Raw genomic sequence first — 18,514 nt, forward strand, 5'->3', positions numbered from 1 at the left:
TTTTTATTTCATGGTCAGATTTTGATGACTTTTTTCTTTTATTTCTCAAACCAGGAGCTAATGAATAACAAAAATAAATTTTTATATCAAAATTGGATTGAAAACATATTGAGGGATCAAATATGTATAGGTTGTAAAGTTTGAGAACTAAAATAAATGTTTTGTGTGAACTTTAAAACTATCATCTTATGACGGTTTTTCTACTTTGATCCCATGTTTTTAAATTTTATTTTTAGTATATAAATTTGATTGAATTATCCTTGAGTTTGGTTCAAGAATGATGGAATCGCACAAAAGAAATTGAGGGCCAAATTAAAAAAAAATACAAAATTTTAAACAGAATATCTATTGTAAAATATGAAAGAGTGAATATCCTGTGTGTGAACAGTGAAATGACAATATTTTTTTAGATTTATAGTAATAATAATAATAATATTGAAGATGATTAAACAAAAACAAGAAGAAAAAAAAAGAAAAGACTTTTTTCATGGATGAGTTTATCCCTTAATCATTCAAGCCGTGTACGAAGTGCATAAATACGAATCTGAGTATTTAAGTAATCCAATAAGAAGATGTCACGCTCTCCACAAACTGACATCATTTTTACTAATTGTAGCACAGTAGATCACCCACTCTATCGGGTCATGCCTTGTCCAACTACCGGAGCTGATGGAGCCACGGTGCCCCTTGGTCCCTGCAAACTCTCTTGCCAACCTGATAATTTCCAAATAAAAAAATAGAAAAGTTAATTTATAATTTTGCTATCCCAGATGTGCAACTGACCAAGGAATATAAGGGTGAAATATATACCACTAGCCATATCGAATCCACGGTGCTTGAGCTCGCGGTACTCTTGGCACAGGGCGCAAGACTCACAGCAGCAGTGAACCAAAAAGTCATTGCAACGACTCTCCTCTAACATGTATTGCGTCCTTAATTTGGACCGGTAGAGGCATGAGTACAGGCAGCTGCAACAAGTGAAGCACAAAAGCAATCCATAAATTGCTCCACTCACAGCACAAGCTGCAAAAAACCAAAGAATTCTTTCATAAAAATCACAAATAATTATATAGAAAAAAAAGAAGAAGTAACATCCAAAATCAACTAGACACGCGACAATTGATTGCTAGCAAATTATCAGCAATCAACAATAAAGCCTATGAACCACTATATTATTTACTTACGTGTTGTTCCTTTATCTGTAATCTCAGCAATCCGTCCAAAAGTGATACATGGACACCAATACGTGAGGCAACCTGCAATTAATAGGAACAGGTTAAATGTAATAATATAGCTAAAGATTCATAGCCCATGTTCTATTTTTACACGTGGCCAAAACGAAACTAAAAGGCTATCTCGCTTATTCATGAGAACTTGTACTTACAACTAGGGACATCGGAACAACAATCACAGAGGCCAGAGGACCAACGAGCCTGCTGTCCATGCTGCCGCTGTTGATGATGATGGGGATGCTGCGGATTCTCATTGATATACAGGGTTGCATGTCCCACTGGAATGTTGATATACTGGCTTGCATGTCCCACTGGAATGCCGGTCTCGGGGGGTGGGTATGCAGGCTGTGGCTTTGTGTCTATTTCAAGGGCTGATGCACCTGGCTTTGATGGATCCATGGCGATGATTTATCTGGAGCTAGATATTATGAATCGATCAAAAACCATTCTGGGAATTGAAAAATGATTAAAGGTATAAAGTTTGAGATATATTGTGTTCTTGGTTTGGTATGGTGTTAGACAGCTATAACTTTATAGGAAGCACTTATACAATTAACATGCGCAAATTAGACTTGGTGTGAGTTAAGGACGAGACTTTTCTTTTCACCTTATTCTAGGGACCCAGACATGAATTGTTCTTTTCGAGTTGCGTTTTTGTTCGTCATTGCGGCATGAACATTGGCTGCGCCATTGCGGCATTCGCAGTCGATGACTTGTTCAGATCATTTTCATGACAGGATACTGATTAATGTCTTTGTCATGCTGATTAATGCATTTTTTTAAAATTGTTTTTTTTTAATTTATAATTTTTATTAAAAATAAATAAATCTCAACTACTTATAATTTTTTTTTTATATTTAATATATATAATAAAAAAGATAAGAAGGAGAGAGGGTCAAGTTTACTTTAACGTGTCAATGCAGGCCTTGTTTATCATTTCTCAACAATCAATTCATTTCCTCGAATCAGAGTGCACAGTTCAAGTGGCCAAGCTATAGAAACCATGTGGCTGTTGGGAATTGAGGTCCCAAGACAACGACCATCAATCAATCAGTATCAATATTAATGCAGTAAAATATAATAATAAAACAGATTTAAAATATAAACAATTATAGAACGAAGACACGTGGCTTTATTCTTGATTTAAAATAAAATTATAAAACAGATTCAATATCATACATGAAACAAATATACACATGAAAAGTTGTTGGAGATAAAACAACTTACAGCTAATGTTTGATGCTGCACTCTTTTATTATTAAAAACAACGTAGCAGTTGGCTTATATAAGCCTTACATGATGTTGAACAGGAAACTTAACAACCCATGTTTTATGTGGTAACAAATAGGAAATTAGTTATAAACTTAGTGTACGTGTAGTACTACACAGTAGTATTTATTTAACAGAAATACTTTAACAATGTCAACAATCTCAACAATGCCTCTCCTAAACTAGACATAGTAATACTTTCAGTTTAATCCTGGTACCTCACACACACCCAATAACTTACGCAACTTCAAAAATACATCCATCTTGAGTGGTTTTATCATAATATCTGCAATTTGTTCTTGTGTGCCACAATGCTTCAGTTCCACAACTTAGGGGTGAGCAAAAAAACCGGAAAATCGATTAAACCAAGAAAACCGGAAAAAAAATAACCGAAAAAACCAAACCGAAAAAAAAAAACCGATTAAACCGATTATATTTTTGAAAAAACCGGCCGGTTCGGTTCGGTTTCGGTTTTATAAGCAAAAAACCGAAAAAACCGAACCGAACCGAAACCGACAAAAAACCGGAAAAAACCCTAGCCAAACCGAGCCAAACCGGAAAAAACCGAGAAAACCGAGCCAAAACCGGAAAAACCGAGCCAAACCGGTTTGAACCGGTTTTTGCCCTAAAAAACCGAACCGAACCGAAACCGGTCGGTTTGACCCGGTTTCGGTTTTTTTTTTCAAAAAAAAAATTCGGTTTTGTTACTTTTTTTGATAAAAACCAAACCGAACCGAAAATGATCACCCCTACCACAACTCCATTTCTAGTCAGATCACGCAGAAAGTGAAACCTTACATCAATGTGTTTGCTGCGCCCGTGCATAACTGGATTCTTTGATAACTTAATTGTTGAACTGTTGTCACATAACACAGTAGTACACTTTCCTTGAGAATTACCAAGTTTTTCCAATACTCTCCTCATCCATACTCCTTGACATGCACAAGATGTAGATGCTACAAACTCTGCTTCAGTAGTGGATAAAGTAACCACCGGTTGTTTTTTTAAAGACCAAGAAATAGCTCCTTCACTAAGTAAAAACACATAACCAGAAGTACTTTTCCTGTCATCCACATATCCTGCATAATCACTGTCTGTATATGCCAATAACTCTTTGTTACCTTCCTTTTGATAAAAAAATTCCCAAATCCATCGTACCATTCAAGTATCTAAGCACTTTTTTTGCAGCTTGTAAGTGTATCTCAGTTGGATTTGCCATAAATCTACTAATGAGACATACAACATACATAAAATCTGGCGTTGTTGCAGTTAAATACATAAGACTTCCAACCAACTGTTTATACACAGTAGCATTTACTTTGGCTCCTTCTTCATCCTTCATTAATTTAACACCAGGAACAATGGGATTCTTCACACTATTACTTTTTTCCATCCCAAATCTCTCCTAAACATCTTTTGCATATTTCTTTTGACTAATATAAATTCCATCAGAATTTTGAAGAACCTCCACACCAAGAAAATATTTCATCTTGCCCAAATCAGTCATATCAAATTCAAGTTTCATAGAATTCTTGAATTTAACAAACAAACTTTCACTATTACCAGTAAAAATTAAATCATCAACATATAAGCTAACGATCAAAATTGTACCTTCATTTCCTGTTTTTATGAATAAAGTGTGTTCACAGTTGCACCGCTCAAATCCTTCTTTGACAAAGTATGTTTCAATTCGGCTATACCATGCACGAGGGGCTTGTTTAAGGCCATATAATGCCTTTTTTTAATCTGTACACCTTGTGCTCTTCACCTTTCTTCTCATAACCTCGTGGTTGCTCAACAAACACTACTTCATTTAATTTGCCATACAGAAAGGCACTTTTGACATCAAGCTGATACACATTCCAGCCATGTCGAGCTGCTAAAGCAATCACCATTCGAATTGAATCCCATCTAGCCACCGGTGCAAATACTTCAGTATAATCAATACCATGTTGTTGTGCATACCCTTTCGCCACCAACCTAGCTTTACATTTGTCAACTTCACCATTTTCATTGAGTTTAGTCTTGAAGACCCATTTTACTCCGATTTTCTTCATCCTTTTAGGCAAATCTATTAGCTCCCAAGTTTCATTTCTTTCAATTGTGTCTATTTCCATTTTCATTGCAATTCTCCATTTGGAAAACTTCACTGCTTCTTCAAAAGTGACTGGATCAGTGAGTGAGGTGAATAAAAACAAGTTTTGCTCAGCTTCTTCTTCTGTAAATTCTCCTCCACTCATGTAATCTTCCATCCAGAATGGCACTCTTCTGCTTCTGCTTGCTGGTGAGTCTTCTATAGGGGAACTGTGCAAGTTGTCTAGCGAACCATCTGTGCTTCTCCCTACTGGTGACCCTGCTGTTTCAGCTTCTGTTGAGTGAGCTGCAAGTGAACGTGAATTTTCTCTAACAGGATTGCATAAAGATGAGCTGGCTTCTGCACTGGCTTCTGTATTACACAAAGGTAAGCCAACTTCTGTTTCTTCTTCATCTTCATTTCAATCACGTTCACTCTCTCCTTCATAGTCATGTTCACTCTCTTCTTCATAGCTGTCTCCCCACTCAAGAGTATCAGATGCTGATATTTCATTATTCCCTTGCCAATTCCAGCACTCATTCTCATCAAATACCACGTCTCTGCTTGTTACTATCTTCCCAGATATTGGATTATAAAGTATATATGTTTTAGACTCTTCACTCATCCCCAACAGCACACATTGAAAACTTTTATCATCCAGCTTCTTTCTCAAATTATCTGGCACATGAACATGCCTAATACATCCAAAGACCCGAAAATAATTCATATTTGGTTTAACACCACTCCAAGCTTCTTCAGGAGTAATCTCTTTTACTGCCAAAATAGGACTTCGATTAAGCACATGTGTTGTCCAGTTTACAGCTTCTGGCCAGAATTTCTTTGGAACCTGTTTCTCCGACAACATGCTTCTGACCATGCTCATGATGATCCTATTCTTGCGTTCAGCCACTCCATTTTGTTGGGGAGTATAGGCTGCAGTGAGTTGTCTGCTAATACCATGATCTTTGCAAAAATTATTGAACTCAAAGGATGTAAACTCCCCACCGCTATCTGTACGCAGACAGCAAATGAAAGTTCCTGCTTCTTTCTCAACCATGTTTTTATAATTCTTAAAAACAGTGAATGCTTGAGATTTTTCAGCAAGGAAGTATATCCACACCTTACGGCTATAGTCATCAATAAAGCTTATGAAGTACCTCTTCTTGCTATTTGAAATAGGTGTGATAGGACCGCATATATCACCATGAATCAGTTGCAGCCTTTGAGATGCTCTCCATAGACTTCTCTTTGGAATTGCCTCCCTGTGTTGCTTGCCAACCATGCAATCGGTGCAGATTTTTGATAAATCTTTCAACTGTGGTAATCCTCTGACCATTTGTTTATGCTGCAATATTCTTAGACCCTTATAACTTAAGTGTCCATATCTGCAGTGCCAAAGATGAGTATTGTCTTCAATGGTTGTTTGAAAACAATTGGTAGTCTTCGGTGCAACTGTTGCATGCAACATAAACATTCTGTTTGCAGACATTGTTGTTTGCACAATAAGTCCCCTCTCTGGATGATAGAGTTTACAAACTCCATGTTTGATGAAGACAGCTACTCCCCGTTCTTGCATTTGTCCAATGCTCAACAGATTATTCCTCAATTCAGGTATATAAAAGACATCTGTGATTACCTGAATAATTCCAGCAAGCTGTAACCGTATGGTACCCTTTCCCAACACAGCCATTTTTGAATCATTCCCTAGCTTTACAGATTGCTAAAAGTCTTCATTAAGATCAGAAAACCACTGCTTGTGTGCACACATATGATTGCTGCACCCTGAGTCAAGAAACCAAACATCTTCTCGTCCTGATTGATTATGCTCCATATATGACATCAACAACAACTCTTCTTTCTCCTCAAGCTCTGCATAATTTGCTTCATTCTCCCATTTCAAACATTCATACTGAAAATGTCCTAATTGATGACATTTATAACACTCTATTAAGGCTTTGTTAAAAACTGGATTGATTCTTCCTCTGCCTCTTCCCCGAAATGCTCCACGTCCTTGACTGCCTCTTCTTCCACCAAATCTATTATCATATGTAACTTTCAATGCCTGTTCATCTCTTTGGTGCCCATTCATCCTCTGCTCATGGACAAGTAAACTGCTCTGTAATTCATCAATGGTTAATGTGTGTAGATTGTTGGATTCTTCAGCAGAACACACCACATAATCAAACCTTGAAGTCATTGATCTCAATATCTTTTCAATGATCATGACTTGTTGTATATTTTCACTATGAATCTTCATCTTGTTGGCTATGATGAGTGTTCGGGCAAAATATGCATCAACACTCTCCCCTTCTTTCATCTGTAGAATTTCAAATTCTTTCCTAAGAGCTTGAAGTTGTGCTCGTTTCACTCTTGTAGATCCCTGGTATTTCTGCTTCATGGAATCCTAGATATGCTTGGCTGTGTCTCTATTGAGAATTGTTTCCATAGCAGTCCGATCAATAGCTTGAAACAAGTAGTTTTTAACTTTCAAGTCTTTCAGCTTTTGATCTGCAATAGATTGTCGTTGTGCTTTAGTTATTTCAACTCCTTCAGCTGCAATAGAAACACCATTCTCCACCAAGCTCCAGTATTCTTTTGAGCGAAGAAATTTTTCCATAAGCATGGACCAATGATCATAATAACCATCGAACTAAGGAATTGCAGGTTGAACAAACAAATTTTCAGCTGCCATTTGAAAATAAAACTCTTTGTATTTAACTCTCCTTAAAAAATAACTCTCTGTGTTTAAAAACTCACGCTCTCTGTGTTTAAAAACTCACTTAACTCTCATTAAGAAACTGCAGTTTCTCGTCACTCACTGCTAAATCCTATAACCTGCTCTGATACCAATTTTGTTGGAGATAAAACAACTTACAGCTAATGTTTGATGTTGCACTCTCTTATTATTAAAAACAACGTAGAGTTGGCTTATATAAGCCTTACATGATGTTGAACAGGAAACTTAACAACCCACGTTTTATGTGGTAACAAATAGGAAATCAGTTATAAGCTTAGTGTATGTGTACTACGCAGTAGGATTTATTTAACAGAAATACTTTGACAATGTCAGCAATCTCAACAGAAGTCGCAGACACTTAAGTATCTTTGTTCTTGATTCGATTAATTTTTTCCTTTATTTTTATTTGTCTAAATGTTAAGTCTTTGTTTGGCACCAAGCATGATCAATGACTAATCAGTCAGTAAATCACAACACGTTGACACATGTCCAGTGTCATGTGGTGTGTGTGTGTGTGTGTGTAAAAACACGTATACTCAAATGCTCATTTTCTTTTACCTCTTCTTTTTTATTTTTCATTTATTCTTCTTCCGCTATATCCAATTTCACCCCAAATTACGGTCTCCCACTATAGCTACTGCCTTCAACATGAATTTTTTTTAGCACAGTAAAAAATATTTAGAAAAATAATATAATTTAGAGAGTTGCAAATAATATTTGTAATTTACGAGTCACACATGTCATTCACAACGTTTTTAAATTGCAAAATTATTGAGCATAAGATTCAATAAAAAAAAAAGAGAGAGAAAAACCCCGGAAGCAAATCGAAATTTCATTTACCGTTAGTGATTTTTTGTTGTTGTTGGATTCATTTCATTGAAATCTTTTCAACGATATCGGTAGTGTCGTTATCGAAGCTTCGTTGTGTCCTTATGATCTTTTTAATTCTTTTGTTTTTTTTCTCTTTCTTTTTTTTTTTTTATTAAATCTTGTATTCAATAATTTTGTAATTTGAGATTCTTGGATAACACTTCGACTTACAAATATACAACTCTATAAAATATATTATTTTTCTAAATATTTTTTGTTTTATATTATTTTATCATATATTTTTATACTAAACTAGAGTCCCAACAAAAAAAACTCCTTCAACATTGGAGGCCAATTACAATGATACGGTAGAAAACCCATTTTTGAAAACCTACCACAGACATGAATAGCATCTAAGTAGCAATAACTCTACCCACACAGCGAAATCATAATGCTCCATGAATACATGTTTCTTATCGAACACCTTACGAGCTTCTTGAAGAAGCCCAGATCCTGAGCATATAGTAAACAGCTTTTGAGGAGGCCGCAGTTATAGATTGTTGAAAATTCTTGTTATTAAAGACACCCTAATTCTACTGTAATTGGAGAGTGCACCGTCCAATTTAATACACAAGCCCATGCTAAGTCTCTAGTCCATGCCGCAATATTAACAGCGTTGCTTGAGCCCAAGTGTAGCTAGAGACAGTTCCCTCTCCGTTCTAAAGCGAAGGACGAACAAGAATCTGCGACTTATTTTCATACCAAAGACGCTAAAAGGAGACATTAATGTCTTTCGAGTTAGCATCACAACTGCTAACAGGGACTAATCTATGCAAGTGTCATGGCCTTTCTCTTCACCATTCCTATCAGCATCGTGACTGCCATAAGAGACCAGGTAACCCGATTGTAAGTTTGCTCCCTTTTAAATCTTAATCCGAGCTAGAGATGAATTAATTAAACTATAACTAAAAGGAGTCAGTGTTTTACTGTGGACTGTACTGTGCAGTCCACAGTAAAACACTGACTCCTTCCTTAGGCGTTTTTTATTTTTAAGGTTATCTAAGTTTTTTTAGCTGTTTTTTTTATGTTTTTTGGGATTTTTTTTTGCTTTTTTCTTTATTTTTTTAATTAATTTTTTTTGTTTAGTTTAATTTATTAATGTTAAATTTCTTTCTATTTAGTTATTAGACTTTCATGACACATATCTCGAGTTTCACGGGTTAACCTGGTATCACGGGTGAACCCAGTTAATTCCGGGTTGACCCGTCAATTTTTATTATTATTATTTTCATAAATATTTTTTTTTAATTTAGTTTGTTAATGTTAATTTTTTTTTATTTAGTTATCAGACTTTCATGACACAAATACTGGGTTTAACAGATTAACATGGTTTGACGAGTTAACCCGGATTTTTTTTCTTTTTAATTAATTTTTTTTGTTTAGTTCAGTTTGTTAATATTCACTTTTTTTTATTTAGTTACCAGACATTCATGACACAGATCCCGGGTTTAACGGGTTAACTTGGTTTGACGAGTTAACATGAATTTTATTTTATTTTTTGCTTTTTTTTTGTTTTTAATTATTTTTTTCGTTTCGTTTAGTTTAGTTTGTTAATGTTAAATTTCTTTCTATTTAGTTTTTTTTTCTTCTTAGAGGTTTTTTTTCTTTTATTTGTTATTTTTAATTAATTTTATTTAATTAATTTAGTTTATTAATATTAAATTTTTTTCTAAGTAGTTCTCGACTGATTGATGGCTTTAGTTTTTTTTTATGTCTTTGACTGTGAACTGCACAGTGCAGTCCACTGTGAAAAGGCTGATGTTTTTTTTTAATTAATTTTTTTGTTTAATTTAAATTGTTAATGTTAAATTTTTTTTCTATTTAGTTATCAAACTTTCATTACACGGATTCTGGGTTTGACAGGTTAACCTGGTTTGACGAGTTAGCCCAGTTAATTCTGGGTTAACCCATTAATTTGTTTTTTTCTTTTTAACTATCAAGCTTTCACGATGCAAATTCAATGTATGACGGGTTAACCTGGTTTAAAGGGTTAACCCAATTAATTCATTTTTTTTTTTCATTAGTTTTTTTTTTCCTGTTGGTTTTTTTTAACTAATTTATTAAATTATCACACTTTTATGACACAACCTTGCAGCCAGACCCATGTCCAATGTTATTGGGTCTGGTATTGCAATCCAGACACTTTTATGCTAATGGTTAACCCAAGTTTAATGTTATTATTAATATTATAAACATTACTCTTGGATCAGGCGTTGCAACCAAACCTGATACTCTTGGGTATAACTTTGTAAAAAAATCTAATACTTTTAGATCTTAACTATTTTTAAAATGCAAAAAATAATTGACCCGCAGCATCGCGCGGGGCATGTAACTAGTATGTTCTAAAATTCTTCAGCTTTATCATGTCTAATTTAGCATGCCCAGAAAACATAATATTCCAAAAGTATAAATCTTTCTCAAACACTTTACAGGAGCTACGATGATAACCATATAGTACATACTTATGAATATTAAATTATTGACTAAAGCTGCTAAAGTCAAATTTAATAGGACTTAAAAATCTTTAAAGGTTAAAAAATTCATTGTTTTAAATAACATGTCTAGGTCCAACCGCCCATAAGCTCAACCTTGAAGAAAAGTTCGATGTCATGGGCTCAACGAGCTCAACCTAATAGACAAGCTCATCTTTCATGGGCTCAACCTATAAAAAAAAGACCAAAGAAATGGGCTCCGCCCTAAGAAAAGAGTCCAATGCCATGGGTTATTTTCAATAGACATAGCCCATTACATTGGGCTCTTTCCCTAGGCTTTTTTATTTTATGGTCAGATTTCAATGATTTTCTTCTCTTATCTCTCAAACCTAGAGTTAATAAATAACAAAAATAAATTTTTATATCAAAATTAGATTGAAAACATATTGAGGGATCGAATATATACAGGTTGTAAAGTTTGAGAACTAAAGTAAATGTTTTGTGTGAACTTTGAAATTATTATCTTATTATGGTTTTTCTACTTTGATCCCATGTCTTTGAATTTTAATTATTTTTAGTATGTAAATTTGATTCAATTATCTTAGAGTTTCATCCAGTTTGATCCAAGAATGATGGAATTGCACAAAACAAATTAAGAGCTAAATTAAAAAAATATTAAATTTTAAACACAGAATATCAACGATAAAATATGAAAGAGTGAATATCCTGTGTGTGAACAGTGAAATGACCACATTTTTTTAGATTTATAGTAACAATAATAATAATATGGAAGATGATTAAACAAAAACAACAAGAAGAAGAAAACACTTTTTTCATGCATGAGTTTATCCCTTGATCATTTAAGCCGTGTACATTTATATATAAAGGCGACTAGTAATAAAAATCCCACAATCTCAATTCCCAAACAAATAAGATAACACCAGTCGAATTGAAAACACAAAAACAAAAGCAAGCTCAGAGCTTCATTTATTACCGCTATAGTTTATGCCTTACACGCACATGCCATTGGATAAACCATATTAAAATCTGTATATGTTTTGAGGGTAAAACAGAATAAAGAAACTAGGAAGAGTATGTAAGTAATCCAATAAGAAGATGCCACGCTCTCCACAAACTGACATCATTTTTACTAATTGTAGCATGATAGTATCCAGTAGATCACCCACTCTATCGGGTCATGCCTTGTCCAACTACCGGAGCCGATGGAGCCACGGTGCCACTTGGTCCCTGCAAACTCTCTTGCCAACCTGATAATTTCCAAATAAAAAAATAGAAAAGTTAATTTCTAATTTTGCTAACCCAGATGTGCAACTGACCAAGGAATATAAGGGTGAAATATATACCACTAGCCATATCGAATCCACGGTGCTCGAGCTCGCGGTACTCTTGGCACAGGGCGCAAGACTCACAGCAGCAGTGAACCAAACAGTCATTGCAAGGACTCTCCTCTAACATGTATTGCGTCCTTAATTTGGACCGGTAGAGGCATGAGTACAGGCAGCTGCAACCAGTGAACCACATAAGCAATCCATAAATTGCTCCACTCACAACACAAGCTGCAAAAAACCAAAGAATTCTTTCATAAAAATCACAAATAATTATATAGAAAAAAAAGAAGAAGTAACATCCAAAATCAACTAGACACGCGACAATTGATTGCTAGCAAATTATCAGCAATCAACAATAAAGCCTATGAATTGAACCACTATATTATTTACTTACGTGTTGTTCCTTTATCTGTAATCTCAGCAATCCGTCCAAAAGTGATACATGGACACCAACACGTGAGGCAACCTGCAATTAATAGGAACAGGTTAAATATAATAATATAGCTAAAGATTCATAGCCCATGTTCTATTTTTACACGTGGCCAAAACGAAACTAAAAGGCCATCTCGCCTGTTCATGAGAACTTGTACTTACAACCAGGGACATCGGAACAACAATCACAGAGGCCAGAGGACCAACGAGCCTGCTGGCCATGCTGCCGCTGTTGATAATGATATTGGGGATGCTGCGGATTCTCATTGATATACTGGCTTGCATGTCCCACTGGAATGCCGGTCACGGGGGGTGGGTATGCAGGCTGTGGCTTTGTGTCTATTTCAAGGGCTGATGCACCTGGCTTTGATGGATCCATGGCGATGATTTATCTGGAGCTAGATATTATGAATCGATCAAAAACTATTCTGGGAATTGAAAAATGATTAAAGGTATGAAGTTTGAGAGATAATTAGGTCGTGGTTTGGTATGGTGTTAGACAGCTATAACTTTATTGGAAGCATTTATATAATTTACATGAGCAGATTAGACTTGGTGTGAGTTGTGGATGAGACTTTCTTTTCACATTTATTGCAGGGACCCAGACATGAATTGTTCTTCTCGAGTTGCGTTTTTGTTAAATCACTTGCGTTGTTTTTTCTTTGACGCGGAATGAACAGTGGCTGCGTCATTGCTGCATTCGCAGTCGTTGACTTGTTCAGAACATTTTCAAGACAGGATACTGATCAACGTGTTTGTCATGCTGATGCTGATGATTAATGCTTTTTTAAAAAATTATTTTTTTATTTTAAAATTATTTTTTATATATTTTTAGATATTTTTAATATATTGATATTAAAAATAATTTTTTTTATTTTAATATCTTTGCCAATAAAAAATATTTTTAAAAAATTTTTTACCACAATGACAAATATTATAGGCTTGTTTGAGTGTGATAAAAAATATTTTTCAAAGTATATTTCACTTGAAGATATATTAAAATAATATTTTTTTTATTTTTTAAAATTTATTTTTAATACTAACACTTTAAAACAATTTAAAAACACATAAAAAAAATCGAAAATTAAAAAATTCTTAAAATATAGTTGCACGCAATAGCAATAACTAAATGGACGGCGACTTCTCCTCGAAATCAAAATTGAATTGGATACGGCAAGTGTTATTTATTATCGTCAGAAATCATTCAATCGTGAAACTATATTTAAGGATTTTTCTTAATTTATTGCTATTATGAACGTTTTTTTTTTTTTTTGATGAAATCTATTATGAACGTTTTGACCTAAAACCCTCCAAGCTATATATGATCCCGGGGAAATGAAAGAAGAAAAAAAAAAACAAAAAACCCAGAGAAAGAGAAGCATGAAGGAGAATATACTGATAGAATTTCAGGGTACATATTTGTGACAACCTAAAAACTTCAGGCGTACCTCTCGAGTCTTGATAAAATAAAACTCGGGTATGCATCCACACAAACTCAATTAGTATAAAGTTACTCCTCAATTAGTATGAATTCGACGTTGTTATTGTTTCTAATTAATTCGTTATAGATACTGAAATCCCTTGGCGGTTGATTTAATTGAGGGTTTATATATATATATGGTACGTTGGGTGATGTTATTAATACATGGACCATAATTCGAGTGAAGATGTGTAGTATTATGTGGATTATACATGTATAAGACCGAGTTTCGCGATTGTTCTCAAAGTGGGGAGAGGCCATGACTTGGTCAATATAAACGTCCAAATGAACACCATTTTCACGCGGAAATAGCTGGTAAAGGTAGGGTCGAGAATGCGTGTAACGTAACGCGACCAGGAGAGTAGAGAATGGCGTTCAGCATTTGAGGTGATAACTCGAAAATAATTAGAAGGCTAAACTGGTGCAATTTCGTCTGCAATGAATAAAATAAAATAAAATGAAAATAAACTAAGTACCATATGTAACAGCAATTATCTCAAAACCGCGCGTTAAGGAAGGGAGGCTATTATGTGATCCCTTTTTAATTGTTCAGTTCTCAAAATTTTAAGAGAATCCTACCACAAAATCGTCGTAAACAGAGATACATACATACATATATATATATATATATATATCGTTTTAGTTCCACAAAGTTAAATGGTTTTGAAATGATGAGTTATATTAATAGTGACTCGTATATCTAGTTTTAACAAACTATATATTTTGGATGGTCAATTAATTTACATCCCAAAGGTGTTCTTGTAACACACGCGTCTATGGTTGATTTTAGACTTTTCAAGAACTTAATCATGGGAGATATTTTCTTTTTTTGAGCAACTATCCATGGGAAATTAGGTTTTCAAAATTGACCCAGTCATCCAATGGAGAAGAAAGAAAGCAAAGAGTTAGAGGGTCGAACGGAATAGAAAACTGACTGACGTTCAATTAAAATAAATTTAAATAGTCGAGAATCATTCAAAGTATATACAAATTAAAAAAGCAAAACATGGAATATGTTTAATAATAACATAATGTCACTCGTTGATTTATGTTAGAATTATTTGCAATATCAGTGAATAAAAAGTGCAATTTGATTAGCCTATAATAATAATATAAAGAAGAACATGCTTAAGGAAGGAAGGATATATATATCAAAATTTTAAAAAATATAAATTTAATATTTATTTAAATAAAAAAATTATCAGATAAAGTTTATGGATATAAATATTGAATAGTCTTAATTTATTGTTGTTGTTATTATTAATATGATGAGCCGATGATAGAACAATAGCAAGGCCCATCGTTTATTCTTTGATGATGCGGTGAATCTTTAATGAGCTGTTGTTTTGGAAATTTGGTGGAATTAGAAAAGGTTAAACCGGGTTGTTCGGCTTAGGATCTAACCACCGGGTTGATCAATTATTACCGGAGGTGGTACGTGGTTCCTGTTGAACCCGCCCGGTTGAGTTTGATTCGACAACTTTGTTCGGGGGAAACGAGTTACGAAGGAGGATGCAAATCATTCTATAGCAGGATAGAACTTGGAAGTGCCGGTAGTGTTAAGAGAAACAAGTTATTATCAGGTACCTCATATTACCGTGAAATTGAATCAGCTGCCCTGTACGATATACAAAGCCACAAATACTGAGAATCTTGTTCCATCCTGTTTGGTAATGAGGTTATTGTTGTGATTGTTATTTTAAAAAAATTATTTTATAAAAAATATTTTTAGTTAAGATTGATTTGAAAAAATATATATTTGGTTAAAATTATAGTTAAAATTGAGGCTGAACAAAAAGTAATTTAATTTGTTTGGTTACAAAAATGCTTTTTAAATTTGAGGTTATAAAATAATTAAAAATATATTTAATTTAAATATTATAGATTTAACAACTGTTATTACATCATGAAATAAATAATATTGATATCAATTTTTTTTATTATTCCATTAAACTATATGCAATGTCATCACATACGAAATCTATCAAACAATGACTATATTTTCCATGGTTTCTTAAGCACGCAACAACAAAAATTTAATTTTTTGTTACGTCATCAAGCGATTTTCTTCTAATTTTTTGAATGAAACACAATTAAAATAAAAATAAAAACTGAATTCTTTTTAACTGGGTCGGACCCGGTAAGAACATAATTGGAATTGCGATTAAATTCCACAAATGTTACGTCATCATGCGATATCTTTCTTATTTATGTAGTGTTATTAAATAATATTAAATACTAGTTTTTCAAGTAAAACTCAATTTTTTAATTTTTTTTTTACAATTTCATTGTGTATAAAATTCATTCGACAAGAATTACAGTTTTCATGATTTTTTACGTGTGCAATAAAATTAGATAAAATATTATCATGAATAAAATTGAGATTACAGTATAAGTAAATTTAATTTTAATTCACCTTAAATTAATTTTTTTAAAAAACAAAAAAAATACTATTCATATTCACGTTCACGTGAACAGTGCAAGTGAATTAATTCACTCGCACTAGTTTTTCAAAATATATATATAAAAAACTAAATTTTTCATGTGTACAGTGTGAGTGAATTTTAATTCACTCACACTGATTTTTTAAAATAATAATAATAAAAATTATTCATGTAAACACTGCAATTGAATTTTAATTCACTTGTAATGTTAATTTTAGTGAACAATACGACAATGAAGTATGTACACTATTGTGGTTCGTCTCTCACAAAATGCTGCTTTTCCAAAACATCCGGTAACATAGTGAGTCCAACCAGCAGTTTTTTCTTCTTAATCAAATGTTTTTAGTGTGGCTGCGGGTAAATTTACCCGCAACCACGTTACGGGCAAATATTGGTCAGGTGCCTTTTTCGGCTAAAAGAAAATTAAACCATGAATGCTCAATTCTCTTCCCGTTTTATAATTTTTCAATGGAGTTTATTTCATTTTCTAAACGCTGATTTTTACAAAGCATAGTAAATTACTAGTTAATCAGCATTCGTTCGTATCGGTCACATAAATAAAAATTTAAAACATAAAAAAATAATATTAAAGCCATGGGAAATTCTTAGGTGATGTTATTAAACTTTATTAAATGGATCAATCTTGAAAACTTTTAAATTAACTCAAGTTTTAAATTAAATTATATGAGAATTTTACTGGCATGAATTGGTTAATTTCACGAGTCTAAAATAACCTGAATGACTAGTAAAAATATAGTTTGTTTATTAAAACAATTTCAAGATGACAATTCTATTTTTAAATATTAAGAAAACTATATATTAAGTTAACCTCAGTCACCCAGTGACTTGGATCATGGATTGTACAAGGTTGAAAAACGTTGTTTTTTAAACTTATTTAATTTAATTATATATTTTTTAAAAAAATAAATGCTTGTAAAATTAAGAATCAATCTAATATTGAGATATTTATTTGTTATTGGGATAACCTTATAAAAAAATATCAAAATATCATAAAATTTATTTTTTTAAAAATAAAATATTAAAAAATAAAAAATAAAAAATAATTATAAAAAAATATGGACCCAGAAAAAAAAACACAACAAATCTGATGGGCTTGTCCACTGGGCAAGCCCATCTTATTTCCTCCTCTTTTTTTTTTTTTTCTCTCTTTGCTTCGATTTTCGTGTCTTGCTTACGCTATTCCTCCTTCCAAGCTTCGATATTTTTCTATTGTTCAATGTGAGTCCATCCACTCTCGATCTCTAGAGACATGAAGAATCCAAATAATATATCACAAAAACACTCACCGATTTGATGTCCAGATAATTACTTGATATAGTGGCGAGTATAGAAAAATATACCAAAACAAATTATTAATAATAAAAAAATTCTAATCAACATAAAAGACAAAAATCAAATAATTTTTTTTTAAAGAATGAAGCACACATAAAAGATGAATAGCAAACTTGAAAAGACATGTATTTTGTTGAAACATAAGGTGCTCTTTTAATTTTAAATTTTTTAATTTCATGCCCTTTTATTATAGAATTTGTTAAAACAATTTTTTTTTTATAAAACAAATCACTGATATATTTTTTTATATCACAATAACCATATAAAAAATAAATTATCAACTCAAAACCCCAACCACAATTCAAAAACTAAATTGAAAATAAAAAAATTCAATTTGTAAATATTACTTAATAAACACTGGGAATAGTTAAGATGCTTGACCGTTGACATGCGATGAACAAATTGATTTAGAGTCAATTTATTTTTGTATTTTAAAAATATTTTTGTAAAATTATTTGCATTAATTTTTTTATTATTTTCAGATAGTTTTGATATACTAATATCAAAATTATTTTTTTAAAAAAAAATATTATTTTAAAAATACTTTGTGAAGTTAATGATGTGTGAAGTTGCCAGAACACTTGCTAAAAAATGTACATCTCGATCTCTAGTCCTATTTCGCTTTCATCCTTATAATTCGACTCGCCCCACCAATCCCAAAATTTGTAAATGTTCTAAAACTACCGTTCATAATCACATCACTAATGGACTCTATCTACATGGTTTCCTTCTTATGTGTCGCTTGCTATTCCTGGTCTCATGAACTCTCTTTATAATTTGTCAATAATCTTAAGATATTCTATCATTTACATGCACAAAAACAAAGGGTGAAATGAGAGGTC

General features: G+C 32.8%; 1 protein-coding gene across 5 annotated transcripts; it reads right to left on the minus strand.

Moving 5' to 3' along the window:
• Nucleotides 1-545: 545 nt before the first annotated feature.
• Nucleotides 546-12,976, minus strand: LOC18102547 (protein PLANT CADMIUM RESISTANCE 2). Of its 5 annotated transcripts, none has more exons than XM_052456073.1 (5): nucleotides 12,558-12,951; nucleotides 12,358-12,429; nucleotides 11,979-12,191; nucleotides 11,817-11,882; nucleotides 546-648 (listed from the first exon to the last, which is right to left on the minus strand). In XM_052456073.1, the coding sequence occupies exons 1-5, from the start codon at nucleotides 12,772-12,774 to the stop codon at nucleotides 635-637; spliced, it is 582 nt and encodes a 193-aa protein (XP_052312033.1). In that variant the 5' UTR covers nucleotides 12,775-12,951; the 3' UTR covers nucleotides 546-634. The 5 variants fall into 5 exon arrangements, with proteins under 5 accessions (XP_052312033.1, XP_052312035.1, XP_052312034.1 ...); XM_052456075.1 differs by lacking the exons at nucleotides 11,817-11,882; nucleotides 11,979-12,191; nucleotides 12,358-12,429; nucleotides 12,558-12,951 and adding exons at nucleotides 811-1,023; nucleotides 1,185-1,256; nucleotides 1,385-1,485; nucleotides 1,519-1,773 and having other exon boundaries at nucleotides 565-714; XM_052456074.1 differs by lacking the exons at nucleotides 11,817-11,882; nucleotides 11,979-12,191; nucleotides 12,358-12,429 and adding exons at nucleotides 811-1,023; nucleotides 1,185-1,256 and having other exon boundaries at nucleotides 565-714; nucleotides 12,558-12,976.
• Nucleotides 12,977-18,514: the final 5,538 nt, after the last annotated feature.

This window comes from Populus trichocarpa, chromosome 10 (genome assembly GCF_000002775.5).
Source record: "Populus trichocarpa isolate Nisqually-1 chromosome 10, P.trichocarpa_v4.1, whole genome shotgun sequence".
Taxonomy (NCBI): Eukaryota; Viridiplantae; Streptophyta; class Magnoliopsida; order Malpighiales; family Salicaceae; genus Populus; species Populus trichocarpa.